The 27,423-nt window shown below is 39.2% G+C and overlaps 5 protein-coding genes, 1 long non-coding RNA gene and 1 pseudogene across 7 annotated transcripts; 5 read left to right on the top strand and 2 right to left on the bottom strand.

Moving 5' to 3' along the window:
- Positions 1-1,505: 1,505 nt before the first annotated feature.
- LOC125189777 lies at positions 1,506-2,103 on the top strand. The gene is made up of 2 exons (XM_048087012.1): positions 1,506-1,658; positions 1,714-2,103. The coding sequence occupies exons 1-2, from the start codon at positions 1,506-1,508 to the stop codon at positions 2,101-2,103; spliced, it is 543 nt and encodes a 180-aa protein (XP_047942969.1).
- A 3,257-nt stretch (positions 2,104-5,360) lies between these two features.
- On the top strand, positions 5,361-9,785 carry LOC125188136 (elongation factor-like GTPase 1). 2 transcript variants are annotated; one of them, XM_048084881.1, is made up of 2 exons: positions 5,361-5,843; positions 6,534-9,785. In XM_048084881.1, the coding sequence occupies exons 1-2, from the start codon at positions 5,790-5,792 to the stop codon at positions 9,630-9,632; spliced, it is 3,153 nt and encodes a 1,050-aa protein (XP_047940838.1). In that variant the 5' UTR covers positions 5,361-5,789; the 3' UTR covers positions 9,633-9,785. The 2 variants fall into 2 exon arrangements, with proteins under 2 accessions (XP_047940838.1, XP_047940839.1); XM_048084882.1 differs by lacking the exon at positions 5,361-5,843 and having other exon boundaries at positions 6,609-6,696; positions 6,833-9,785.
- A 105-nt stretch (positions 9,786-9,890) lies between these two features.
- LOC125188137 lies at positions 9,891-15,372 on the bottom strand (annotated as a pseudogene).
- Positions 15,373-19,154: 3,782 nt separating this feature from the next.
- On the top strand, positions 19,155-20,567 carry LOC125187986 (aminoacyl tRNA synthase complex-interacting multifunctional protein 1). The gene is made up of 3 exons (XM_048084691.1): positions 19,155-19,678; positions 19,767-19,973; positions 20,243-20,567. The coding sequence occupies exons 1-3, from the start codon at positions 19,241-19,243 to the stop codon at positions 20,387-20,389; spliced, it is 792 nt and encodes a 263-aa protein (XP_047940648.1). The 5' UTR covers positions 19,155-19,240; the 3' UTR covers positions 20,390-20,567.
- A 238-nt stretch (positions 20,568-20,805) lies between these two features.
- LOC125187983 (chloride channel protein CLC-e) lies at positions 20,806-23,926 on the top strand. Its single transcript, XM_048084689.1, has 6 exons — positions 20,806-21,165; positions 21,364-21,754; positions 22,045-22,245; positions 22,349-22,815; positions 22,893-23,381; positions 23,445-23,926. The coding sequence occupies exons 1-6, from the start codon at positions 20,806-20,808 to the stop codon at positions 23,703-23,705; spliced, it is 2,169 nt and encodes a 722-aa protein (XP_047940646.1). The 3' UTR covers positions 23,706-23,926.
- LOC125187984 (methylenetetrahydrofolate reductase 2-like) lies at positions 23,841-26,487 on the bottom strand. Its single transcript, XM_048084690.1, has 11 exons — positions 26,087-26,487; positions 25,938-25,998; positions 25,788-25,870; positions 25,550-25,723; positions 25,301-25,474; positions 25,123-25,223; positions 24,931-25,042; positions 24,771-24,851; positions 24,514-24,691; positions 24,100-24,434; positions 23,841-24,022 (listed from the first exon to the last, which is right to left on the bottom strand). Exons 1-11 carry the CDS (start codon positions 26,477-26,479, stop codon positions 23,939-23,941), a joined length of 1,776 nt encoding a protein of 591 aa, XP_047940647.1. The 5' UTR covers positions 26,480-26,487; the 3' UTR covers positions 23,841-23,938.
- Positions 24,345-25,820, top strand: LOC125187987. The gene is made up of 2 exons (XR_007170687.1): positions 24,345-24,393; positions 25,563-25,820. It is a non-coding gene; the product is annotated as an uncharacterized LOC125187987 (long non-coding RNA).
- Positions 26,488-27,423: the final 936 nt, after the last annotated feature.

Genomic DNA, 27,423 nt, shown 5'->3' with positions numbered 1-27,423 from the left:
TATCGTTTTAATTGTTCATTAAATACTTTGGTCAAACCCTTTTAATGAAACTCTAGCCTATGTTCTTTGTTGCATTTAAGTCCGCCTAGGTCGCGATCGCCACATTTATTATACCTTAGAAGGGCGATCGTGACACCCATAATCCATGGACCATTTTTGTAGTTCACTCTTAGTAAAAACACCATGGAAATGAATTTATTTGATTGCAGTGCCATAAACTTATCTATAAATAGAATTGATCTTGAAGAAAGAAGAAAGATTTGAGAATTCAACACAATCATTTGTTCTTTTCAATTTCGGTAATCTCTCTCCCCGTCCTTTATTTTCAAGTCTTATTAATTAACACTAGTCTTCTACTTCGTTATTATTTTTATCTGCTTTGTTAATTTCTATATATTTTGTTGGTTATTAATAAAACTTTTGATGTTTGATTGTCACTTGAGAGTGAGGTTTGAAAAACAAAGTTTACCCGTGTTTTTCTTGTTCGATTTCTGCAAGTAGTATCGATAATCGGATTTAGGGTATTAAATACTCCATCCGTCCCAGATAATTCGATCCAGTATTCCATTTCGGGTCGTTCCACATAATTTGTCCCACTTCACTTTTACTATTTTTGGTAGTGGACCCCATATTCCACTAACTCATTCCTACCCACATCCCATTAACTTTTTCAACTCACTTTCCATTAAGTTTCTTAAAACCCGTGCCGGGTCAAAGTGTCATGAATTATCTGGGATGGAGGGAGTATATGATAAATTTTAACTAATAGTAGTTATTGTGTTGTAGCCTTGTATTTATACAAAGAAGATCACCTTATTCGCAATTTAATGATGACTAGATATCATATGAGAATAAGGTGGAGTATAAATTGTACTCCCTCCGTTTCATTATATTTGAGTCATTTCCCCCTGTTTTACTGTATTTGAGTCATTTTATCATTTCGGAAAGTTTCTTCATAGTTGAGTCATTTCATTATATGGTAACTTTTTTCTCTTTCTTACTTTACTCTCTCACTTTATTCTCTCTACTTTATTCACTTTATAATTTATTCTCTCTACCTTTTCATCTCTCTTAATTTTCTTATCTATTTATTTAACACACCCAACATTACTTTCTAAAACTCCGTGCTGAAAAGTTTCGCCTCAATTATAGTGAAACAGAGGGAGTAGTAATTAAGTTTGTATTGAGATAATATAGATTATTATATCACTTTTGGTATTAATTTTATGTATACCTAAAATATCCTTTATGACATAAATGAGAAAATGTATTTGTTTAGAGGACATTTTGGGAAGAAAATTGCATCAGGTACCAAAAATGTGATTTATAGGTACCAAAAACGATATAAAATAAATATCAGGTACCATATACGTGCAAAAGTGAAAGATCAGATACCATTTATGTAGTGCACTCTTTTAAATAAGCACCATTCTTGTTAGACACATGTTTAACGCTGTTCGTTTTGATTTATACTTCTGTGGTAATTTTTTATAGGTTGAAGAAACATGACAACTTCTGCACTTCCAAGGTTTGTTGTGCTAAATGTCCCAAAAGCTGCCACAAACACTTACGTATGTCGCAAGGACGACGGCCTTGTCATTGATGGAGGCGACAGCACGTTCAGCCCGCTGGTCAAGATCGAAATCGAGCGTGCAACGGTTGACAACAAATACATTCACCTCCGATTTTCTCACTAACAACAAATATTGGCAGAAAAACGCAGACGGCAACTCCATCGTTGCTATATCAAACAAGCCAGAAGAGAACACAATGAAGCCGTCGTGTACGCTCTTCGAGTCGAGCCTACAATCAGATGAGCTCCACTTGACTCACGTCAAGACCGGCTGGCGCGTCATGATAAACAATTTTACCAAGGCTTTCTACGTCAACAAAAATAGCATCGGTGCGCCCCTTAGGTTTGTGGATTGGGACAGGTTGGTTAAATTGCCCCAACACGTCGCTTTCAAAGGATACAACGGGGAATATCTCAAAGCGTATCACCATGAAGACCTTAATTACCTCCAATTCGGATCCGACGATCCAATCAGTACCTTATCCGGCCACAAGGTCTCGCTAATGCGCGACGACCATGTTCGGATGTAGTCTGATTACTGGGGTTTGTTCTGGCGGAATGGGCAACTGGATATTCGCAGATAGCGACGACATCACAGCCAACAACAAAGACACTCTCTTCTGGCCAATCAAAATCGACAAAAATACTATCGCACTCAGAAGCGCAAGAAACAACCACTTCTGCAAGCGCCTCAGCACCGAGGGGAAGATTAGTTGCCTTAATGCCGCAGAGTCCAACTGGAGAGGCGAGACGAGAGTGGAAGTCCAGGAGCTGGTGCGGGAGAGGGAGATCTACAACGTGAGGTATCGGATGGAGGATGCCAGGATATCCGGGGAGATGCCTTTTTTGGCGGGAAAGGCTAAACTCACCAACGACACAGAGCAAGATAATATGATGAATGTGTCCATAAGTTATCAAGACGAGAAATCTTACTCTTTTAGCCGGGGCTTCTCGCTGACAGTAGGGGTGAAGACCAACATCAGAGCATAGTTGCCTTTCATTGCAGATGGAAAGGTTGAAGTGTCTTCACAGGTAAGTGGGTCGTTGCAGTGGAACAAAACCACCAAGACTTGGACAACAGTTGGGGTTACGGATGCAGTTCCTGTGCCGAGGAGGACTGTGGCTATAGTAGAGTATGTTGGGACAATGGGCACCTGCAATATCCCTTTTTCTTACACTCAGAAAGACCAGAGCTCCACCGAATGGCGAGTTTGCTGAAATTGAGCAGATTGATGGGATTTACGAGGGAGTTAGTTATTACAACTTCAATTTTCATGTCACATCAGTTAAGTCGGTTTGAACGTGGACATAGACATCGATCATGTTTGCTAGCGTTTCATATTATGTGTATAGTGAAATTTAATATCGATGATCGATGTCTTAATAATGATTTGCATATGTATCGATGTAGCTAGATATGTACATAAAGCATATCCATCTCATTCATGAAAAAGGGAGTTAAAACGAATGTGAAGGCCTAATAATAATACAACAGAATAGCAAAAATAGAGAGATCTAATGGTTTTCCGACTTTAAAACTAAAAAAATGGAAATATATCTTTATGATTTATAAAAAGTATGGATAATTACAAAGTTCCTTCTTTGAAAATCCCTAACATTTTGAAAACTTTCAATAATATTTTCAAAAGCTTTTAGGTGAGTGACTAAACATTGTTCGTCTAAAAGCTTTTAGGCGATGAAACGATATTCTCATATTAAGTAGAAGCACCTTAAGTTTATAGACACCGATAAACTTGATATTAAATCGAGACCGAGCAACAAGCATGCTCCTAAAATTCAAGCTAATGTGCTAGAGTATTATACAAATGAGAGAGATAAATATTTTATGGTAGTGTTCGGTTGCCATGACTAATTATCATGAGACTATCCATCTAGGATTGAGTTGTGGGATTATTTTAGTTGGAGGAGGGAGGTTATGACTAATTATCATGACACTATGACTCTATCCATCTAGGATATGACACTATGACTCTATCCATCTAGGATTAAGTTGAGGGGGTCAATCTTATGAACCAAACATGATACATATTTAATCATGAGATTTTGTCTTGTCAACCGAACACCCCCTAAGTTGTGATGTGCTATTCATCTAGACCTCTATACCTCATAGGACAAATTAAGAATGTGAAGAATCATAAAATTAAACTACTACTCCCTCCGTTCCATAGTAGTGAAGTCATTTTGTCATTTTGCTACGTTTCATAATAGTGGATTCATTTCCTTCTTTAGTAGGAGTAAAAGTCAACAAATTGTTTCTCACTTACTTTATTCTCTCTTCATCTTTCTATCTTTTTAATTTTCTACTTTATTACTTTATTCTCTCTTCATCTTTCTATCTTTTTAATTTTCTACTTTATTCTTCTTTTACTTAATTCACTTAACACAATTTTTCTTAATCTCTATGCCCGAAAAAAATGTCTCAACTACTATAGAACGGAGAGAGTATCAAACCACCATTAACATGACGGAGGTTATAAGAAAATATAAAGTCATAAGGTTTTCTTAAATTATATTTATAATTTAATAAATTAGGCATGTTAAATCGGGTACCCGCGGATACCCGAGCCCGAATTTTCCAAAAAGTGATACTCCATCTATCCCATTAGAAATGCAATGTTTTTCTTTTTGGGTTGTCCCACTAAAAATGAAACGTTTCCTAAAATGGAACCATCACTCTCTTTACTTTTCCCCCTCTCTTACTTTACTCTTTCTTCATTAACTCACGAAACAACACTGCATAAAATCCCGGAAACCAAATGTTTCATATTTATTGGGATGGAGGGAGTACCTAATACCTAATACAAAACTAATTTTAGATACCCAAATATCCGAATCAGGTATTGAGTCCCAATTTTAGAATTTATTTTTTTAGAAAGTCAACTACATACTTTTAGAAATACAAAATTTTAGTAGTAATAAAATCTTATTGAACTAATGAAATTAACAACGCTAACACAATGGCGCATACAAAATTATGGGTCATAACTTGTTTGGAAATTCCCTAAAATATTTATTTATATACGTATATAAAGTATTACTACTAAAGAAGTGAAAAAATAGATGAATCGGTCCCCCAGCATTTAATTATTTATAATATAAAAATCTAAATAAATACATAATTTATTAAATCAAAAAAATTAAAAAAAATCGAGTGATTTGGTTATATCCGGTCGGGTTTCAGGTAACCCGATATCCAGTAATCCAAAAATCTCACTAGCTTATCTCGATCTGAAATCCGAAAATTCGGGTATCGGAATCCAATTATCCGATTTTTTTGAGTTTGGATTTGGATATCGGGTATCTAATACCTGATATCCATTTTGACAGTCTAGTTCAATTCATATCAAATGAGTAAATATCTTTATTTGAAATTGAGAAAAAGGACTATAAATTGAAGCAAAATTAATACTCCCTATGTCCCGCTTCAGCAGTCCCATTGACTTTTGTGCACTTGTTTTGTAAAAATGATAATAAATAGTTAAAGTGGAGAAATAATAAAGTAAAAAAAAGAATATATAGAGAAGATTACAAAACGAGTGCACAAAAGTCAATGGGACTGCTAAAGCGGGACGGAGGGAGTATAATTTTAAATCAATTGTAAAGACATTCATGTAAATTCTTTGAGAACTAGCTATATAAGTAGATGTAAATTATTAATGTAACAATTTATCATTAAATGGAAAATTGTGAAAACATAAGTTATGATCTATTATTATTGTGGTTGTTATAATAATTATTATTGGGTGTAATAAGAAAAAGAAGAAGAAGAAGCCCTAGAGAGAATTACTCCATCAATTTCTACATCGTTACGTATACTCCTTCTCCCTCACGCCTGAACCCACCGCCGTACTTCTCCAAAGCCGGCAACAGCCCGCCAAGTATCTTCCCCTATATGATTTTTTAAAATACTTATCTTTTACTTATCTATTGATAGATGATAGATTGTCTCTCTCTCTCTTGCTGTATGAATAAAGTCTCAGTCATTTCATTTTTTGGGAGCTTAAACCTGCGACCTAGATTTACCCTAAAAATCGCTTAATCGAAGCAAATTACAAACAATTGAAGCGGAAGAACTACCGCTGACATTGTTGAAGCCTTTCATCGAACACTTGCACTGCACTATATTGTGGACCGCCGACGTCGTTTCAGGTTCTGACACTGCACCCGCCTACTTGCAAACCATACCGTCGGAGATATGGACGCTGAGCTCAAATCCGGATTGCCTGTTCCTGACCAACCTCCTTCTATGGTAATTCGATTATCTCTGCTGTTCAACCGCTGCCATTATCAGAATCAGTTTATCACATTCACGCCTAATACGTATTTGACGAATTGTCTCATCACCTTGCATAATTTTCTCCTAGTTCCCATTTGTCACATGTCTTTCTTTTCTTCTTGTAAAATTTAATTTTGTGATCATACTTTTGTTTTTTAGTTGCTACTATTTCAGCTCATGGAACTTGAATTTCAATTCAATTTTATTGTGAGGGCCTGCTAGTGTAATTTTGATGATGATATAAACATAATTTATGAAATATATTCATTTTCAACACAATGGTTCCTGTATAGTTACTCCTTTATTCGCGCGGCTTTATCCAACCATTTGTTTGATGATGGTGATGTACCACGTTTGTTATAATTTGCAAGTTGGGGGTATGTTTTCAGTTATGATGCCTTCTCACATTTAATTTCATCAACTCACTGTTTTAGGAATTAAGATCAGTGATATGTTTGGAAGGCGGGTCATAATAATACGGAGTAGTTTCTAATAATTTCTATAGGTTTTCATTTGTGTTTATTAGTTACTCCTTTTTTAACTCATGCTGTATTGTCCATTAACTTGAAATTAGATGGTGTAAGAGTTTGGCTGGCATAGTTTTTTGACACCTTTTTCATGGAAAGATGTGAACAAGCTAGCCATTTCCTTGTTCCGTTTCAGTTATATTCAGAGAAGGATGATCCACCAAACATTGATGAGACTAATGATAAGAAGCTAGTCCGGAATATCTGCATCCTCGCACATGTTGATCATGGGAAGACCACCCTCGCAGACCATTTGATTGCTTCTTGTGGTGGGGGGGTGCTTCATCCAAAGCAAGCTGGTAAACTTAGATTCATGGATTATTTGGATGAGGAACAGCGGCGTGCTATAACTATGAAAAGCTCATCTATTGGTCTTCAATTCAAAGAATATTCTGTTAATTTAATAGATTCACCAGGCCACATGGATTTCTGCAGTGAGGTATCTACAGCAGCTAGGTTGAGTGATGGTGCACTAGTATTGGTGGATGCAGTGGAAGGTGTCCATATTCAGACCCATGCTGTATTGCGTCAAGCATGGATTGAGAAGTTGACTCCATGTCTGGTTCTGAATAAGGTGGATCGGCTAATATGCGAATTAAGGTTGAGTCCAATGGAAGCTTATACTAGATTATTGAGAATTATCCATGAGGTTAACGGGATAGTTAGTGGTTACAAGTCTGAAAAGTACTTATCTGATGTCGATTCCTTGCTTTCAGTTGCTCCATCTGATGATGTAGGTGATGATAATCTCGAGCTTTTGGAGGATGATGAAGAGGATACCTTCCAACCTCACAAAGGAAATGTTATATTTGCATGTGCCCTTGATGGTTGGGGTTTTGGGATTAGCGATTTTGCAGAGATCTATGCTTCTAAACTTGGCGCAAGTGCAGCTACGTTGGAAAGGGCACTGTGGGGACCTCGTTACTACAATCCCAAGACTAAGATGGTTGTGGGAAAGAAAGCTATAAGCAATACTGCAAAGGCAAGGCCTATGTTTGTGCAATTTATTTTGGAGCCACTCTGGCAGGTGTATCAGAGTAGTTTGGAAACAGATGGAGATAGAGGATTGATTGAGAAGGTTATAAAAAATTTTAATTTGTCCATCCCTTCACGTGAGCTACAACATAAGGATCCTAAAGCTGTGCTTCAAGCTGTAATGAGCCGTTGGCTTCCATTAGCAGATACCATCTTATCTATGGTTGTGAAGTGCATGCCTGATCCGGCTACTGCTCAGTCTTTTCGGATATCAAGGCTGCTGCCTAAAAGAGACAGTTCTGACAATAGGGATTGTTCTGATTTGCTTTCTGAGGCAGAGCTTGTGAGGAAATCTGTTGAAATTTGTGATTCCAGTCCTACTGCACCATGCGTTGTATTTGTTTCTAAGATGTTTGCTATGCCAATGAAGATGCTTCCTCGTGGTGAGATTTTGAACAATCCTGCAGATTCTGGAGATTCTGGAGAGTGCTTCCTTGCATTTGCCAGGATATTTAGTGGGGTTCTCTGTGCTGGACAGAGGATTTTCGTACTTTCAGCTTTATATGACCCTCTGAAGATGGAATCAAAGCAGAAGCATGTCCAAGAAGCCGAGCTGCAAGCATTATATCTTATGGCGGGGCAAGGACTGAAACCAGTTATGTCTGCAAAGGCAGGCAATATCGTTGCCATACGAGGGCTTGGTCAGCACATATTGAAGAGTGCTACTCTTTCATCTACGCTTAATTGCTGGCCTTTCTCCAGTATGGTTTTCCAAGTTGCGCCCACACTGAAAGTTGCGATTGAGCCATCAGATCCTGCTGATATGGGTGCACTCATGAAAGGATTGCGGCTTTTAAATCGCGCGGACCCTTTTGTTGAGGTCACGATTTCTACTAGAGGGGAGCATGTTCTTGCAGCAGCTGGAGAAGTTCATTTGGAGAGATGTGTAAAGGATCTGAAGGAGAGATTTGCTAAGGTTAACTTGGAAGTATCTCCTCCACTTGTTTCTTATATGGAGACAATTGAGGGTGATATGACTAATCCTTTGGAGAATCTGAAGTTCTTAAGTGGAAGTTCTGACTATGTAGAGAAAACAACACCAAATGGTAGGTGCGTTGTTCGTGTACAAGTCATGAAACTTCCCTCGCCTCTTACCAAGTTGCTTGATGAGAGTTCTGAACTGCTGGGAGATATTATTGGAGGTAAATCTAAACAGGCTTTGAAAAGCTTGGAGACCTTGAGGGGAAGCATTGTGGAAGATGAGAATCCAATTGAAGCATTAAAGACCAGGATGATGGATGCTATAGAGAGTGACCTTTCCTCTGCAAATGCTGAGATGGATAAAGACCGAGTAGAGAAATATAGAGTACTGTGGAAAAACTTTTTGAAAAGAATTTGGGCATTGGGTCCTAGACAGGTTGGTCCTAACATTCTGGTCACTCCAAGCAGAGGTAAAAGCATGGAGGGCTCTGTTCTTATGCAAGGCTTTCCGTACGTGTCAAATAGGTTAGGTCTTCACAATGATGGTGAGAGCAAGGATGTATCAACAGAATCATCATCTGTGACTGATGAGATGTTGCTAAGAGAAGTAGAATCTCTAGAGAGCAGTGTTTTATCTGGATTTCAGCTGGCTACTTCAGCCGGTCCTCTATGTGAGGAACCTCTGTGGGGTTTGGCATTTGTTGTTGAGGCTTTCATATCTCCCATTGAGTGTCAGTCAGCTGAGGATACTTCATCCCAGCAACCAGAACCATATGGTGTTTTTACAGGTCAAGTTATGACAACAGTTAAGGAAGCTTGCAAAGCAGCTGTACTTGAGAGAAAACCCAGGCTTGTTGAAGCATTATACTTCTGTGAATTGAATACCCCAACTGAGCATTTGGGGTCCATGTATGCAGTACTTGCTCGTAGGCGAGCCAAAGTGATAAAGGAAGAAATGCAGGAAGGGTCACCGCTATTCACTGTGCATGCATATGTTCCTGTTGCAGAAAGCTTTGGTTTTGCAGATGAGCTGAGAAGATGGACAGCCGGAGCTTCAAGTGCACTACTTGTTTTCAGTCACTGGGAAATGCTTCCAGAGGATCCCTTTTTCGTCCCCAAAACAGAAGAGGAAATTGAAGAATTTGGAGATGGGGCTAGTGTTTTACAGAACACTGCCAGGAAGCTCATTGATGCTGTAAGGAGGAGGAAGGGTCTTCCTGTAGAGGAAAAAGTGGTCCAACATGCAACCAAGCAAAGAACTTTGGCTCGTAAAGTGTAGAAGTTGTCTTCTGTTACAGTTTTGAAGCGGTTGCAATTTGCATCGCACACCATTCATCATAGTTTTGTTGTTGTATGCCTATTGTTTCCAAACAATGTTTGTTGAGAGATGAGTAAAGTGGGATATATATGATTAAAACAATTTTGAGATTTATATTGTTTTTTCCATATAGAGTATCCTGCGCATGTACTAAATTAAAATCTCAGCTCGAATAATGAAATGCTGTGTGAAGGGTGCAAATTGGTTATAGCTAAATCATGAGAACACCACACATTTTAGATGAAACGTTGTCTGATGTAAATCATTTTCATATTTTGAGTTTTGCTTAAGCTACAACTCAAGCCTTTGGCATCTACATGTAGTTTTTGCTTGAGCTACAACTCAAGCCTTGGTCATCTAGAATATACATATCAAATCACATACATAGGAAACTGACAGAACTTCTGGAATTCGTGCAAGTCGATAATAGCTCAACTTCTAATTCAAGCCTAGCTGCTACCTCTAGTAGAATTGAATTCGTTGCTTAAAGCATTTGCGATGGATAATAGATGGCCCGTTTTCATCATAATCGGCCTTGGTCAAATGTTGGTTTTGAGGGAACACCACTTTGGCTAGTATGGCTCCTCCCACCCATGCTGAGTTACTTGTTAAATTATCTGGCATGTATTCCGGCGCCTGTAATAAGGCACGATCAGATGTGCATTCAAAACATACGAAGTTCAATAACTCCCGATTGGTAGGCTTTACTATAGTTAGTACGGGATTGATTACCTTCACCAGAGGACGGATGGCGGAGGAGGAGAGTGCAGCTTCCTTCTGAAACCTCTCTTCAAAACCTACAACCAAAGAAATTACCTTCTAAAGGAGATGCTGATGGAATATATTTTGATGTTACTAAAAAAAATGATAACTTGAGAAAGCAATCATCACATCTCACCAGCCATAGAAGCAGTTCCACCACATAGTACAGTATTCTCCAGCAGCTGGCGGTGATTCTCAGTTGACACGGTTGAGATACAACGAACAGTTGCTCAACTATTCCATGAGTCTCTAAGCCTAAAAAAATCGATGGTTGGAACAAGGCCTCACCAATAGTATACCTTTCTCTTCCAATTTTTATCACCTGAAACAGATAGCATTACAACATCAATCCAAGGTCCATAAACGATGACATGGAATTCTAAAGAAATGTGTGTGATATGCACTCTCTTGTGTCATCACCGAATAGAAAAATAGATAACCTGTCCATCAGGCAGAGTGTTGCTCCTCTGGGCACCCCTGCTGGAACCTTCTATAAGCAGCAGCATCCTCACTACAGCAGGCATATTGCTCCTTCAACTTTTCCACTTCAGAGAAGCTTAAGTTCACATGCGGATTGGATTCACCAAGTTCTTGAGCAAATAAGTTGGTCAAATCCAAACCACCTATTTCAAATCGTCTAGAAGATATATGCTGAACAGCACCTTCTATTACTGATGCAATATCTGAAGATTGAAAAAACAAAACCAATTGTCAACAGAGCTTGTGCCATAGACAAACTATATTGCTGGCCTAGGTCAAGTCATTAGGCAGTCAAATTAACACTTGCTATAGATAGTGTTGGTGACGAAGCATGCTGAATACATTATGCAACTCAAAATTGAGAAAATCAAAGCTACCTACTATAGATGGGTTGCCAAGTCAAAGAATGCAGTTGCTCATAATATAAATATCTTAATAGACAAAACTAGGAGGAACACTCATCATCTTTGAGTTAAAAAAAACTGGTTCATATAAGGAATATAGCTGAGAAAACACATCTAGATCCAAGAGTTATCCTTGAAAACGGAAGAGAAAATTTCACAAATAAGGTCATTCCTTCTTCTTTTTCTTTTTTTTTTCAATGTTTTAGGTGGAAGAATAGCAGCACTGACATTCAAGAGGCTGAATGTATTCAAAGAAACACAATATTAACTTGTAGTAACACTTATACTTCTCCTTCCAACTACCTAATTACATAGCTCCACAGGACTTTGCAATTAATCGGTTCGTAGCTAACTGAACATTGTTAACAGTAGAAAGTACATCCAGATGGCTTGCCCCTATATTAAATTTAGACATATGTTTAAGGTCAAATATATATAAACTTCCACTAAATAATAGGTTAAGAATTAAGATCAAGCTGAGATGATGCTCCAGGCCAACAAAATTCTACATGTCATCTTCGGATCTTCCCAGCAGCAGTTGAAGAAAGGAAGATCAGAAACAACGGGTTGGTCAACACATACCCATTTTTCCATGGCCGATAGCAACAGTGCTAGCACAGCATAAAGTGATAGCACTGCTTGCTCAGATGCAAAAAAGCCTGAGATGTTGAACTTTTCAAACATCAATTGCACCAACTGCTCTCTAACTGCCTGTTTCACAATATATGACGATGACAAATTAGTGAAGAGTTTAAACAAAAAATATATACATGTCATATTATTTGAATGCCACATGAGCATCCAACAGTTTTGATTTTTGAAACTGAAGTTGATGTTCAGAGCTACAGTTCGGACCATTGATGGCAATATGTCCAGACTCCATATAGTATTTTTTTTGCGTTTATCTTACTTTTGTTTTTATGCAAACGCCATTTGAATAACATCAGTTCTATAACAGCAAAACAAACAAAAACAAAGGTACTGATACTCTATCCAACTTGCAGCTAAACTCCAAATTCAAATTCCATATTCATCTCAAGCCTTTAGGATAATAGTAATACTCAGCCATAAACCTCATATTTTGCCTGTAGGTTTATACACTAACACCTCAATTACCATCATTCAATAGAACAACACATATTTCAAACAAATGATCAAGATATAAATTTGACGAAGAGAAGACCTTGGCTAAACAAACCTTTGGAGTTGCCAGTGGTTCTGTAAACAAAATTTGCCCCTCATTGCCAATCTCCCAACCCAAACCAGAGTACAGCACATGGCTTAATAAATCTTCCATGGCATCCCAATCTCTAATAAAGCCTCGGACAACTGGATTAACAATCACATTTTCAAGGGAGGAAGAATCCTTCAAGGATTCATCTACAGGTACACGTTTCATTTGTGTTGGAATTACCTAAAATGAGGACGGGACATTGTAATTAAAGTATGTAAGAGAGAAAAATAGCGTAAATGAAAGAAATCATCATAGTGAAGTGTAGTCAAGTGCTAAAAGGGTATTCGGCACAAAAAATGGTGAATATTGAATAACATGGATCCAATATGGTAAGTCAAATCACTAAGAAATAATGGAGTGTAAAATATCAAGAATTACTAGCTGCAACATTAACATAGGCAGAGTCATTGACAATGACCATAACACCCCCCTCCCCCGAAAAAAAATAGATGAATGCATATATTTGAAACACAAAAGGAGCACAAGTTTCAATTGAAGGAAAAAACTAAATAACTAGAACACAATGAACATTGATAACTCATACTCCAAGGGCTCCAAAATTTCTTCAAGTCCATTTTGGGAAATTTCATGTCTTTCCCTTAATTGATCATGTTTCACAAGAATCCCAAGCAATTAAAACTGAAGATGGACTTATTACTGATCTTAGTATTGGTTTTCAACTTCGTTAGTCTACATTTTCACTAATGCATCACGATTCCGAAATGAAACTCGAACTCGAAAACCATTGAGCACTAATGCCAATCTAAAAACCCAAGCCCAGAACCAAACTGAGGATCATAATTACAACACATTCATAAGCAGCATTCTGAAATCAAAAGGTAAAGTTTCACCAACTTTGTCTCACCCGATTCACTCTAGAAGCTTACCAATAAAATTATCATTTCTCCAAATCATAAAAGAAATGTAACCTCAGGGCCACAGCCAGGAAGTGCATGATTATACTTGAAAAGTTTAGAACCAGCGTCAACCACCGCTGGTTCCATGCTCCGAAAATTGAGTCCCAGAGGAACTGTGACGGCCCAATGGTTGATGAATTTGGATAGGAAATTGGAGGTGAAAAAGTGAAATGTAGGCCAACCAAACTAAGCCAATGTTCATTTATAGAATTATAGGACAGAGGCAAAGATGCTGAATTCACTCATTCATTCTTTGGTAATGGTACTAAAGCTGATGTGTGAGTGGTAAAAGTCGATAATGATCCTCGGAAAGCACCTTGACATCTCTTTAAAACATTATAAATTACAGCTACATATTAAAACTAAAGCACCTCGACATCTCTTTAAAACATTATAAATTACTGCTACATATTAAAACTAATAGAGTTCTATGAGGCAACACAAATTTAAATTGCAACTCAGCTTATAAAATCTGCCATAAATAAATTGTTTCCAAGTGGCAAGTATATAGCCCTTTCTTATTGGGGGAAGATTGTTGCCTATTGGGGTCAATCTACCTCTTTCTAATTTTATATATTTCCCAAGCAAAATAAATTCAGTACCACTTGGCAGAGGATTGAACTAAAGGTGGTAACGCTTTATGCTTCTCTTAAATGCCTTTCTAATTAACCGTATGTCAAGTGGACAACCTACTAGGATTGAAGGACTCATTTAAGTAGATGCTCATAAAGTATTGAGGTGAAAATCTTCATTTTACTCGAATAAGAAAGGGCATGTGCTCTTGTCTTCAATAGCATGAGTTGAACCCTAGGCTACTATAGTAATTGACTATAAGTGACGTGAATGGAAAGTCTAAAAGGAAAAGATATTAACGTAGGAGACAATACATCACCACTTCTAAGCTTGTAAGTACCATACAAATCCTTCAGTGATTTAGAGTTAAGCCAATCTGCACATAAACTATGATTTCATTCTTCTATTGTCACACAATTCATTCATTAAGAAAAGAAATTTAAAGTTCAAATAGTGTGTGCAAGAGTCACAGTCACGGAGCAACCAGATTACCAGAAACATCGTATTAACACTGATGCCACACTCCATAAAAACAATATTTTTAGCATCACCATTATAACAGACTTCTCAGCCGTCATACCATTCAACTTCATAACTGTCTGAAAGATGACAGTAAGATGCGCTGATACTAGCTATTGCTTCGTTCCTGAAAATGCAGTGTGAAGATGCTAAAAATTGACCTAATCAAAGCACTGAAGGCCGAACGGAGTGAAAGGCAAAGCTCCTTCCAATGTTCTAGTTCAAGCATTTAGGTTTTGCTGAGAGAGCACTAAATAGAACAATCTCCCTTCTTTCATACATTATTCTTGCTATTAATTAAATCAAACCAACCTAAAGCCAAAAATAAAAATTACTTGTCTGGATTTATCCACTAGATCAAACAGGTAGTACCAGCTCTGCATCACACAACAAGGAAGAAGAAAAAAGGTGCATCCAAAGCTCAAAATTGATCGGAGAAAGAAGAGACGACGAGGACAGGCATCATCTCAATTTCGCAACATCATCTCAAATTCACTACAAACACTACCGTGCACAAGTTTTAAAGTGAAAAAAGAGTGGTTGCAGCAATGGAATGAAAGGCAAGGGTTTCTACTACACACCGAGCATTACAGAAAAGGAAAATCAAAGTACCGTAGAAGGAGGCTGGTCGGGAACAGCAAAACCAGATTTGAGCAGCTTAGTTCCAACGTCAACCACCACGGCGTCCATGTCTCCGGCGGCGATGCAAATGCATGCAATGACTGAACTTGAACAACGCCGGCACTCAACAACACGGTACACCGCCGGTGGCTAGTTAGGTCTCTCTATATCATTCTATTTCCATTTATGAACGGGACGAGATGGATTTTACTCAGAAATTAATGGATAAAAATACTCCCAGACAAGAATAAAGTCTAATTTTAGTCCCTTATATTTTCTAAAAATATTTTTGGTCACATTCATTAATTTGTGATATTTTAGTTTCTAACATATTCTTTTGGTACATTTTGGTCCAAGCAAAGTCACAAACTTAACGTATGAGATCCGAAAAGAATTTTATGAAAATTGTACGATACTAAAATTGGACTTTAGTCTTAGATTATAATTAAGTTATTAAACTGATCAAACATTTTGGCTAAATTTTAACAGAAAATGATTATTTTAGACCAAAACAATATGTTATGGAACAAAAGGTCATAAATTTAATGTATCAAACCAAAAAGAATTTTAGGGCAAATGTAAAGGACCAAAATTAGACTTTAGTCTAGAAAAAAATAAAGAGAGAGTAAAATAGAGGGAACAAAAGGTCATAAATTTAATGTATGGGGCAAATGTAAAGGACCAAAATTAGACTTTAGTCTAGAAAAAAATAAAGAGAGAGTAAAATAGATGGTGAAATAAAGTAAAAGTGATTGGATATTTTATTTTTTAGTGAAAAAGAACTCAAAGGAATACGATTCAATTTACTTGAGAGGAATGGAGTAAGAGACGGGAGAAAAATGGGGTCCATACATAACTCATATAAAATGTTATACCTTTGTTTCATATTAGTACAAAAATTTTAAAGTTTACATAAATCATACTACCTTCGTTCCTCAAAAGATGTTACACTTGTGGGAGGACACAAAATTTAAGACGGTTTTATTTTGCGTGTTAATGAGAGGAAAAATATAATATTTATATTAATATTAGAGAGAACTTTTTAAAAAAATAAAAATGTGACATCTTTAGTGGGACAACTAAAAAGAAAAGTGAGACATCTTTTATGGGATGGAGGGGTACAAAAAGTTCCGTTCGTGTTTCAATTTAGTACATTCCTTTATTTGTGTTTAACCAGCATTAACTTTTTACTTACGTGACACACAAATTATAAAACAACAATGAAATTTTTTGTACTAATAGAAAACAATCATAAAATTTTTTATATCAACATGAAACAATGATGGGACGTAGAATGCGGTTAAGGCCATCCACAACGCTATCTCTTATTCATCCATTAACCATCTCATCCCTTAACTATTTATGAGCCCCACTGTACTTTTCAGCCCATCTTTTAACTAAGAGACAGAATCTGCATCCCTCCATCTCTTAACCCATCTCATCTCTTAACTATTCATTCAATTTCATTTTTTATTTTTAATTCCAACAAATTCAATTAATATACACCATTCATTAAATAAAATAAAAATTATAATTTAAAGGCCTAAAATATGAAAAAAAATACATAATTTAAAATCCTAAAAAATAAAAAAATACATAACTAAAATCCTAAAAAAAATAAAAAATACATAATTAAAATACTCTAAATTAAATTATAAAAACTACTCCGCCGGAGAATCATTCCCTGAAGTCGGTGGCGGTGCACCCAAGTTAGATCGAGACCGAATACCAAGTTGAGCTCTCATATGCTCAATGTCGTCCATATGGGCTTCATATTGGAGAGGACTCATTTTTTAAGAGTGTCAGCTATCGTGGCGAGCAGGTACATGGACATTAAGGTGTTCAAGCCCGTACCGGAGCCCGAGCCCGAGCCCGCCTGGCTTGATTCGCCACGATCCCTCCCCCTCCCTCTCCCCCTCGCTCTAGACGCCTTCACCACCTTGGTCCCTTGCGGCTGACGTCGTGAACCGGAAGACCCCTCTGCATCATCGGTTGGCGTGCCCTCTTGTGAGGTGTTGCCTGAGCTGCCCTCACTAGACGAGTATTGGCCACTCGTCGTGTGCTTCGTGCGTTTTGAGCTCGAGCCCGACTAGACACCACCAGCCCACCTTTCAAGGTGGTGGACTTGCGACCAAACATCGACATGCTTGAAATCTTTACCGGTGTCATCTTTAAAGACCCGCAACGCCGCTCTCAGAATGTTGGCTCCACTGGCTCCGCTTTGGTAATTCACGTCTTATGCCCGGCATATCGTGCAAAAGTTTTTGACATGTTTGTCGCATCGGTCCCAATGACAGCGGAGCATTTTCACGTTGCGGCAAAAGGTCTTCTTCAACCTTCGCGCGCTGTAAAGTTTGATGACTTTTTCCCAGAAACACAAGCGGGTTTGTTGATTCTCGACGACAGGATCGTACGAGACGGTGGCATTGACGCCAATCCTGGCGGAGCCTCCACCTATCGGCCGGTATCCCAAAAAGCGTTCATCCGGAAAATTCTCCGGAATTTGGAATAATCCCGGCGATTGCCCGTACCTCTGGGGGGAGGGACGAGAGTATGCATCCACATCAAAATGTGTGTTTGGTACGCCGCCGGAGTCGTCGAGCCTTGGGTGCTCTGTGACGAACCGGTATCGGTAGTACCCAAAACGTTGTACATGCTCGCCCAATCGCCAAACAAGTGCAAGTCGAACCCGCCGGAGCCGCGGCCGCCGGAGTTTCTATCGCCGGACATTTTTTCAAAAATTGGAGTGAAAAGAGAGAAGATATTTGAGAGAAGAATAGATGAGTGTAGTGTTTTTGTGTAGAATGGAGAATGGAAGAGGAATGAAGTATTTATAGAATAATAAAAGAAAAACTAAAAAAAAATTAAATTTTTTTTTTCCACCGTTTGAACGGTCATATGACCGTTTGAAATTTTTTTTGTTGGAAATAGTGTAGCCTTTACACGGACAACTCTTGCTATTACAAAAGAATAAAAAACTAGAAGGTAAATAAAACAAAAGAAATACAATAAAAGAACAAGATGCAAACTAGGGTTATCTTCAAGTCGAGTCGAGGTAACCCTCTCTCCGCAAGACGAGATACGCCCCGGCTAGTGCTCACGGATTGACGCAACGTCCCTAAAGATGAAACGACTTTCCTCCTACCGAGTTGAAGCACCTCAAACTCGTAGGCTCCGGCGAACTTGAATTGGAGGCGAGAACCGAGCTATGCAATGCTTCTAAGATGGAACTAGAATGCTTGAGAGATTAGAGAGAAGAGAGAATGATTGTTGGTGTGTTCTCCTCTCCCAAACTCCACCTATTTATAGGATAGGGGAGACCACCTCAAAGGTCTTGACATTAAGGCATACCATAATGCATTTGGAGGTTACCAAAAGATGAAAGGCCAAAGGCCTAGCCTTTTCAAATTTCCCACATGTTCCATGTTTTCCTACATTTTTCCCGCCGCCGACCCGTCTCACCGGGACGAGATCGAGCCGGTGGCGAGCCGTGCTGCTGATGCTCTAACTTTGATGGGAAAGAATGGGACACAACTAGGGTTATCTTTGAGATCAAAGAAGCTACTTATAGCTTTTTGTACTCCTATTTCCCACATGAACAGATTCTTCTCCACTTACCCGACAAATGATGGAGTTCACGGGGTTTTGGATGACTTGGATTACTTGCCACACTTTGAGTCACTCATCATGGTACTCTTTATTCCTTTGGAGAATTTTTTCAATAGGATTTCATCCCAAGGGATTTTAACGAGGCCTGTCAACTCTAGGTTTTGATGAGTAACTTGAACGGAGGCATCTTTGTTGGGGCCTAGCCCTTCTCTTTGTTTGCTTGGTTTTTTGCATGTTGTATTGATCCAGCCGACTTATGGCTATTTCTCTAATACTTTCCTCGGCATTTTAGTTTGATTTTATTTCATTTATGTATTAAAAAAAAGGGATATAAATGAGAGCGAATACCAAAAAACATAAGGGGCGAAAGTATAAATACGAAAAGATAGGCAGCGCTTGGGAAGGGGATATGGAGTTGAGTGTCTGAGCACAGTGCTACTAGTTTCAGTTATGGCGGCTGCTGCAGCTCTCACTTCCGCCCCTTTCCTCCGCCGCTGCGGCTCATTTCTCGCAACCATCAGACTAATCAACAATCGCCGCCGCATAATCCACACTGTTGCCAATAGGAGCCCTATCGCCAATGGCGAATCCGTATCATTATCACCATTGACATCGTCATCTACCAGAACAAAAATTGAACCTCAGTTTATGTGTTACTGCACGGGGATCGAAGCGGAGGCGGAGTCTGCGACGGGTACGGCGGAGGCAGAGAAAGACACCGTGAAGGAGGCGGCGAACACTCTGGATATAAGGGTGGGGAGAATCATCAAGGCCTGGAGGCACGAGGAGGCGGATTCTCTGTACGTGGAGGAGGTGGATGTCGGTGAGGCAGAACCAAGGACTATCTGCAGCGGCCTTGTCAAATACGTTCCTCTTGAACAGCTCCAGGTCTTTTTTTTTTTCCATTCATTTTTATATAAAAAAAACTTCAATTCGGAGAAATTGTGGTTAATTTATTGTATGTATGTATGTGCAGGAGAGGAATGTAGTTGTTCTTGCTAACCTAAAGGCTAGAAATATGCGCGGTGTGAAATCGTTTGGAATGCTGATGGCGGCTTCTGATGCGGCACATGAGAATGTGGAGCTTCTTGTGCCTCCTGAGGGTGCAGTGCCCGGTGACAGAGTCTGGTTTGGTTCCATTGATGAAAAAGATAGCTTACCCGATGCTGCTTCTCCTAACCAGGCACGCACCACCACTTTCTATGCAATATGATAGTTATGAGAGACAAATGAGTTTCTTGATTGTTCCATTGACTAGAGAGCATTTTGATGGGAGTATAGTAGTTATGTTAATACTCTGATATAGTTGAATATGATGCGAAGCTACACTTTGTGGTTTATTTAGGATATTTTGGGACTTAATTTGGAAGTGTAGAGAACGAAAATGACTCATCTCTCTCTTAAGCTAGGAAGCTGTATATTAATCTGGTTGGATGTCTTGTTACTATGCAGATTCAAAAGAAAAAGATATGGGAACAAATCCAGCCTCACCTAAAGACAGACCACTCCGGCTTTGCTATACTTGATGCGAAGCACTCTATGCGAACATCAGCTGGTCCTATCATCTCCCAATCTCTCAAGAATGCCAACATTTCATAGTCATCTTTGATCCCCCTGCCCTTAATCCTATGGGAGATTCAGACTCACAAGAGACCATTTGTTGTTCTTTTTCTTCTTTTAAGATATGTTATGTCCTTAGTTATGTGTTCACATTTACTGTAATCTTCCAATGAGAGGTTGTAAAGTTTCTCGACTATAAATTCACTTTCTTGATTAATAGTGCTAAAGTTGTCAAAATTTCATCTTAGTGTACTTTTTTTGTTTGATATGCTATTGCTAACCACAAATTTTGTTGACCAATATAAAGAAGAAATGAATTGGTGTAGTGAAGCAAATTGCAAGATGAAGAATGGGCCACGTAGGCTACTGACTTTCTGGATAAGGTGAAAAGGTTGAATTGTCCCGCTTGTATAACCTCCTCCGCCGCCGCTGCCATCGCCGCCGGGGATTCGCAAATGCACTGCAAGTTCACTGCATATAGTGCTACAATTCATCAACATGGAGTATCATCTATATCATCATTGCCATCTCTTCTTCGGATTACATCTCATCCCTCCGCCAAAACTATCACCTTTTTCCATAAAAATTCTTTTCCTTTACACCGCCGGAGACTTGGCATAGTTCTTTGTAATACTAATGGCGGTGGGGTGAAGGACGACCAAGCTCAACCCATCATCACCTCGTCACCTCCGGAAGTCAAACAACAAGATGATGGTGAGTTGCCAGAATTGCTGCAACTAGGCAACTCTGCCATTCTACCCGCCTGCTTTGTTGGGCTCTTCACTGGCATCGCTATCGTCCTTTTCAACTACACGGTAACTAATCCGTCTTCTTCATTCAGCATTTTCTGTCTCAAAGAGTTATCTCATGACTGATTATACAACCACAGTTTCCTCAATCACGAACGTAGAGGTAGTAGTGTTATTAGTTTTAGACATGGCTGTGCAAGTTTTCCTTTGATGCTGTTTTCAAGATCATTCAAGTCCTGATAAGTAGATACTCTTGCTTAGTAGGTACATGAAATACGCGACTTGAGCTGGGGCGAAATACCTGCTCAAGGTGCCACATGGTTAAGAGAGGAACCCATTGAAACCAAATGGGGACGAGTAGTCTTAGTTCCTGCTGTTGGAGGTCTTATAGTTAGCTTATTGAACGTGATTCGAACTTCGTTAGAGGATTCTGCTGATGGAACTGCCATGTTGAACATCAAATCAGCACTGAAACCGATTCTGAAAACTGCAGCTGCTTGTGTTACCTTGGGAACGGGGAACTCGTTAGGACCGGAAGGCCCAAGTGTTGAGATTGGTGTCTCCATAGCCAAAGGAGTAGGCACTTTTTTGGATAGAGGAGCTAAAAGAAAGCTTTCACTCAGAGCTGCAGGGTCAGCTGCCGGAATTGCTGCAGGTTTGTCCTCTTCCAGATTTATTATCACTAATTTTTCCTTGCCAATTGTTTACTCAACCAAATAACTGAAATTGGTCTCTTCAGACCTAAACCTGATCCTTTAACAAACGTCCTACTTCAACATTTTTGTTTAACTTATGAAGAGTTCAAATTAAAAAATGTTGACGCAGAATGCAAAATATGATGATAAAAGTAGTGATTTTAATATCTGATTTAGTTATAATGATTACTATGTAAGATTCTTAGGTTAATTTATTGATAATGCAACTAACATTTATTGGTGGATAAAGGATTCAATGCTGCTGTTGGTGGTTGTTTTTTTGCGGTGGAGTCAGTCTTGTGGCCTTCACCTGCAGAGTCATCCTTATCCCTTACAAACACAACTTCAATGGTAATTTTGAGTGCTGTTATAGCTTCAGTCATATCAGAAATCGGTCTGGGCTCTGAACCAGCTTTTGCTGTCCCACTCTACGACTTTCGTTCTCCAAGTGGTAATGTTTAGCTTCCTCATTATACAACTCAAAGAGAAGAAAGGCAAAAATTCCATTTTCCATTTCTGTGCTTTAATTTAATCTCCTCTTCTTGTCAGTTCAGAACTGCCGCTGTATCTTCTGTTAGGCGCATTATGTGGTGTAATCTCGGTTGGCTTATCAAAGTGCACATCTTTTATGCTGGATTTGTTTGATGAGATTGAAAGAGGTGTTGGGATACCCAGAGCATTGTTTCCCATACTTGGTGGTTTGACAGTTGGATTTATAGCCTTAGCATATCCGGAGATCCTTTACTGGGGATTCGAGAATGTTAACACGCTCTTAGAATCACGGCCATTCTCATTCAGCCTTTCTGCTCAACTCTTGGTGCAGTTGGTGGCTGTCAAAATAGTGACGACTTCCTTATGCAGAGCTTCTGGATTAGTAGGTGGTTACTACGCACCCTCTCTATTCATCGGTGCAGCAACAGGAATGGCATATGGAAAAATTGTGGGTCATCTGGTTTCCATATCCAATCCAGTTTTTCAACTTTCAGTCCTGGAAGTCGCTTCGCCTCAAGCTTATGCATTGGTAATATTTCACCATCTTTAGTAGCAATGATTCCTAATATGTACTCCAATGATAATAGTAGTATATTTCTAATGTAGGTTGGCATGGCTGCTACGTTAGCTGGTGTTTGCCAGGTACCCCTTACTGCAGTTTTGCTTCTGTTTGAATTAACACAGGATTATCGTATTGTTCTGCCTCTTTTGGGAGCTGTGGGATTCTCTGCATGGATTACGTCCGACAAGACAAGGAAAAAGGCAACCGACACTTCCAGAGAATCAAAAGATGTGAAGGAGGTGAATGGGAATAGTATCTGTGAACTGGAGAGTTCTCTGTGTCTGAACAGTGACTCCGAAGAGGATGCAGGGAATAATTTAGCAGACGAAATCATGGTGTCGCAAGCCATGAGAAGGAGATATGTAACAACGATGATGAGCTCTTCTCTAACAGATGTAGTGTCACTGATGCTGGAAGAGAAGCAGTCTTGTGCATTTATAGTGGATGATGATAATTGTCTCCTTGGTCAGTTAACACTGATTGACATTCAACAATTCCTTGAATTATCTATGAAAAAAACCACCAGACCTCAGGTAAGTTAGCTCTTTCCGTTGATGAATCTGATTATATATGTATCTTAAGAAATGACATGGCAGGTTCCCAGAGTATCTGAAGTGTGTGTCTCTTACGGTGGAAGATGTGTGGTTTCATGTACAACGACCCCAAACATGAGTGTCCTTACTGCTCTTAGCCTGATGAATAGGCAGGGTGTGAGCCAAGTGCCGGTTATTTTGGATGATGATGGTCGTCGTTTAGTCGGTGTGTTGGACAGAGAATCCATCAATCTTGCTTGCAGAGCATTCGCAATCCGGGATGGACTCAGCTGGTTCATGCTGGAGGACAAACTCAAGAATTGAGAGTCTCAGACTGTACTTACAATTTCTTGAGGTTTACTCGATCAAAGTAGGGATATTCATCATAGTTTAATTCAATCACCTCTTGAGTTCGTTCCCTTGATATTTGATAATATAGTGTGAATTTGACAAAGAATATAGAGCTCAAATCCCAAATGGATTTTGTAAGTAAAAATGAGAAAATTACATTACTCAATTGAATTCTCTTCTACTGTGTGCACCAATGAGTTATTGTTTCAAGTATCTCTAAAGAGAGCAAATAAGCCTCCATGGACATAGTCATTATCAACCAAGCTGACCAAGTAGTAACTGTTCTTCACCTGCCAATTGAATTGAACACAAAAGGTTAACTAGTGTTGTTGAAGACACAATCAATCATCAAGTTGAGGTTACTGACCTCTTCAAGTAGTTTTCTAGAGGGATCAGATTCTGGGTAGAGATTGGCCCACCCTCTCGACCACAACTCAAAGGCTTCATCCTTCCACACCATAAAGGTTAGAGGATCGACAATGGTGGGTTGCACAATCTCCTTTGTAGGGAAAACTCCCCATGTGACTGCATTCACATCTGTATTTTTCATATTTGAAATCCAGGCACCTTCTCTGTTAACAGCCATGTAGCTGAGGCAGGAGAAGGCTTTGCATTTATTGATCAGCGCAGTCAAACTTGCCGGAGAACAGAAAAACTCTAGGTACGCTTTCTGATACACATATCCACCTGCCTCTCCCCATCCTGTCCCAACAAACATCATATTTGACTAATAATGTCAACCATTGAGGGATATTTCAACAAAATAAGAGCATGACATTACCAACGTATGACGTTTCAGACTTTGCTCCATTAACAGCTGGTTGGCTGTTGATAGTGAGAAAGCCTTTCATGTTAATATTACCAAGCTGTTCGTTGATGATCTTGGTCTCCGGCTGAAGTCCATCTAGTTCTGACCACGGACTACTTCTGGTTTTCCCAAGGCAGAATTTTGCAAATTTCTGGTGCATAAGAATATCCACATATGAGGACTCTAGTTTCGTAACCATCAAACTTGTATGTAGAAATAAGGTACCATACCTCGTAGATATCTTCAAGATTTTTCAAAGGAACAACCCATTCTTCTAGAAGTCTCTTCTCATGAGATCGTGGTCGCAAGAACTGTTAATCATAAATGCCGTATCCTCAGACAAAACAATGTGATTTACTGAGATGTGATATAACAGTTGATGGTGCATGCCTGATAATCAGTTAGTGGTGCAAAAGATGGAGTTTGGAAATCTCCCCATCGACCATTTGGGTAGCGGTCCCAGCTAATTGACCTTCCGATGTAGCTTTTAGGACGATTAGCCCTACAATGTATACAGATTAGGTAACACTTAAGCTTGGGAAGAAACACAGGTGGCCAGGCCATTTAGGGAACCTTACATACCAGAAAATAGGACGAACACTTTCTTTTGCACGAAAAACATTTGTTGGACGTCTCCAAGGCAAGGATCTCGGAAACTTGGACTCCTCAACCAGGCCAAGATTCTGACAAGTGAAGGCTTGTTGTCAAAGCAAAGATTATATGATACTATAAACGGTGAGATAAGGAAGGGGAGAGGCACCGTCAGTATTGCCAAAGCAGATTTCTCCATGTTTAAGGTGTAAAGATGTATAGCTCTAGTCCCAGAAGCCAAAATCTTTCTGCACATATCAGTTGCAAGCTGAACACCATATGCCTTGACAGCTTCGTCATTGTCCTTGATCGGTTCCAATGCAGCCATAACCTCGGTGGGAATCTAGAGAGTAGCACAAGCATGTAAAGATAAGAAACAAGTATTTGTTGTGTGTATATAAATGGATTCTAAATAGACCTTAGTTTTGCAGAAGCCGGTCATGCGGATGAAGGCCTTGTACGAGTTAATGGGCATGATCCCCGGTATAATAGGACACGTTATTCCAATCTGACGGCAGTCATTTACGAACTTGAGGAAGATGTCAGTGTCATAGAAGAGTTGGGTGATGATGACTTCACCTCCAGCATCAATCTGTTAGATGAAATAGTCATGACATGATGAGTAGTGGGAAAGTGCTGTGTGTGTGTGTGTTTACCTTTTGCTTGAGATAAACAAGTTCATTCTGGTATGCCTCTGCTGTAACAACTCCATTCTCCTGAATTACCTCAGGATGGCCCTCTGCATATCATATTCATATGATCATATCATTGATTATTGTTACTAATATGGCCATGTTTATTAGTACCTGGATAGCCAGCAACACAAATGCCAAAGTAATCCCCATACTTGGCACGAATATGCTTGACCTGAAGAGAAAGATGGAATGAATAGTATAGTATATGACTATATGGAGATGAATTGAGGGAAATTGAAGGGGAAGGGAAGGGAATGTACGAGGTCGAGGGCGGAGGCGAAGCCGCCTTGGACCTGGACAAACTTGTCCTGGCCGTGAGGAGGGTCACCGCGGAGGGCGAGGACGTTGTGGATGCCATTGGAGTTGATGGTGGAGAGGGCGTGGTCGATGCTGCTGAGGGCCATGTTGGTGCAGGTGAGGTGCATCATGGTCTCGACGCAGACCATGTTCTGCATGCGGTTGGCGATCTCGAGGGAGAGATCGGCGGTGGTTCCACCGGCGCCCCATGTGATGTCGCAGAAGGCCGGGCTGTAGGCAACCATCCGCTCAATGCGATCGAACAGATTGTCCACTCCATCCTCGGTCTTCGGGGGGAAGAACTCGAACGAGAACATCACGCCGCTTTCGCTCCGGATCTTGTCTATCACCTTCATCTTCACAACCAAAATTTTCACACAACCTACTGAGATTCATCAATTATGCATCCAAACAAACTTGTCTATTTTTAACACACATGCACCTACTCTTACTCTGACATACCAACTAACTAACCGCTATAAATCTCACAAATTATATATAGACTTCAACTTACATTTCACTAATTGTTAAAAGAAACCAAAAAAAATATTTTTACACCTCTGAATTAACATCTCTACACATTAATAAAGTTATTTAAAGTGATTTTTTACGATGGGCTTGTAATTGTAACATAATTTGATTATTTTCGACCTCATTACTGTTGTTTTTATTGGTGATCAAAATTCATGTAGGCTTATGTCAGTCAAACTATATTCAGTTTTTTCCTTTCCTTTACGCATTTTAAAGTGTTTGATGCACCCACTTTTATATTAGTCTATTCTTATAGATTTGTTGCTCAAGACAAAATGGATAAAGAACAAAATTTGGTACATAAAAAGATCACCAAAGATCTGTGCGCATGTTATCGAAGAAATATAGCTCAGACCAGAATCACATATGCTCACAAGAAGACAAGTGATTGCTTACACAAATCCACCCTTCAAAAAATGTCATCAAGTTCTAATTTTAATGCTTCTCGAAGATATGAATGGAGAAAAAAAAATTGTTGAACAAAATCAGCAAATTGATCGAATGCCAAGGATGTAGCCATTTGTGAAACATCTCTATGGCTAGAGCTACAATACGATATATTGAAAGAAAATGTGAGAAGGGTCACCATAGTGTTTACGAGCAGGTCATGTTTTCGAGCAATATTTTGCTATCCCTAATTTTTCGAACAAGGTATCGCATGCAAAAACCTTTGTTAAAATAATAACGAACAAGCTTGCAACTTTCTTTTGAAAAAGTGCGACTCCACTAGTAAACATGGTATGTCTCTGTTTCATAATATACGGCATCG

Source organism: Salvia hispanica, chromosome 5 (assembly GCF_023119035.1).
Source record: "Salvia hispanica cultivar TCC Black 2014 chromosome 5, UniMelb_Shisp_WGS_1.0, whole genome shotgun sequence".
Lineage (NCBI taxonomy): Eukaryota > Viridiplantae > Streptophyta > Magnoliopsida > Lamiales > Lamiaceae > Salvia > Salvia hispanica.
The sequence above is the reverse complement of the archived record's forward strand: the minus strand, read 5'-3'. Positions and strand labels throughout refer to the sequence as shown.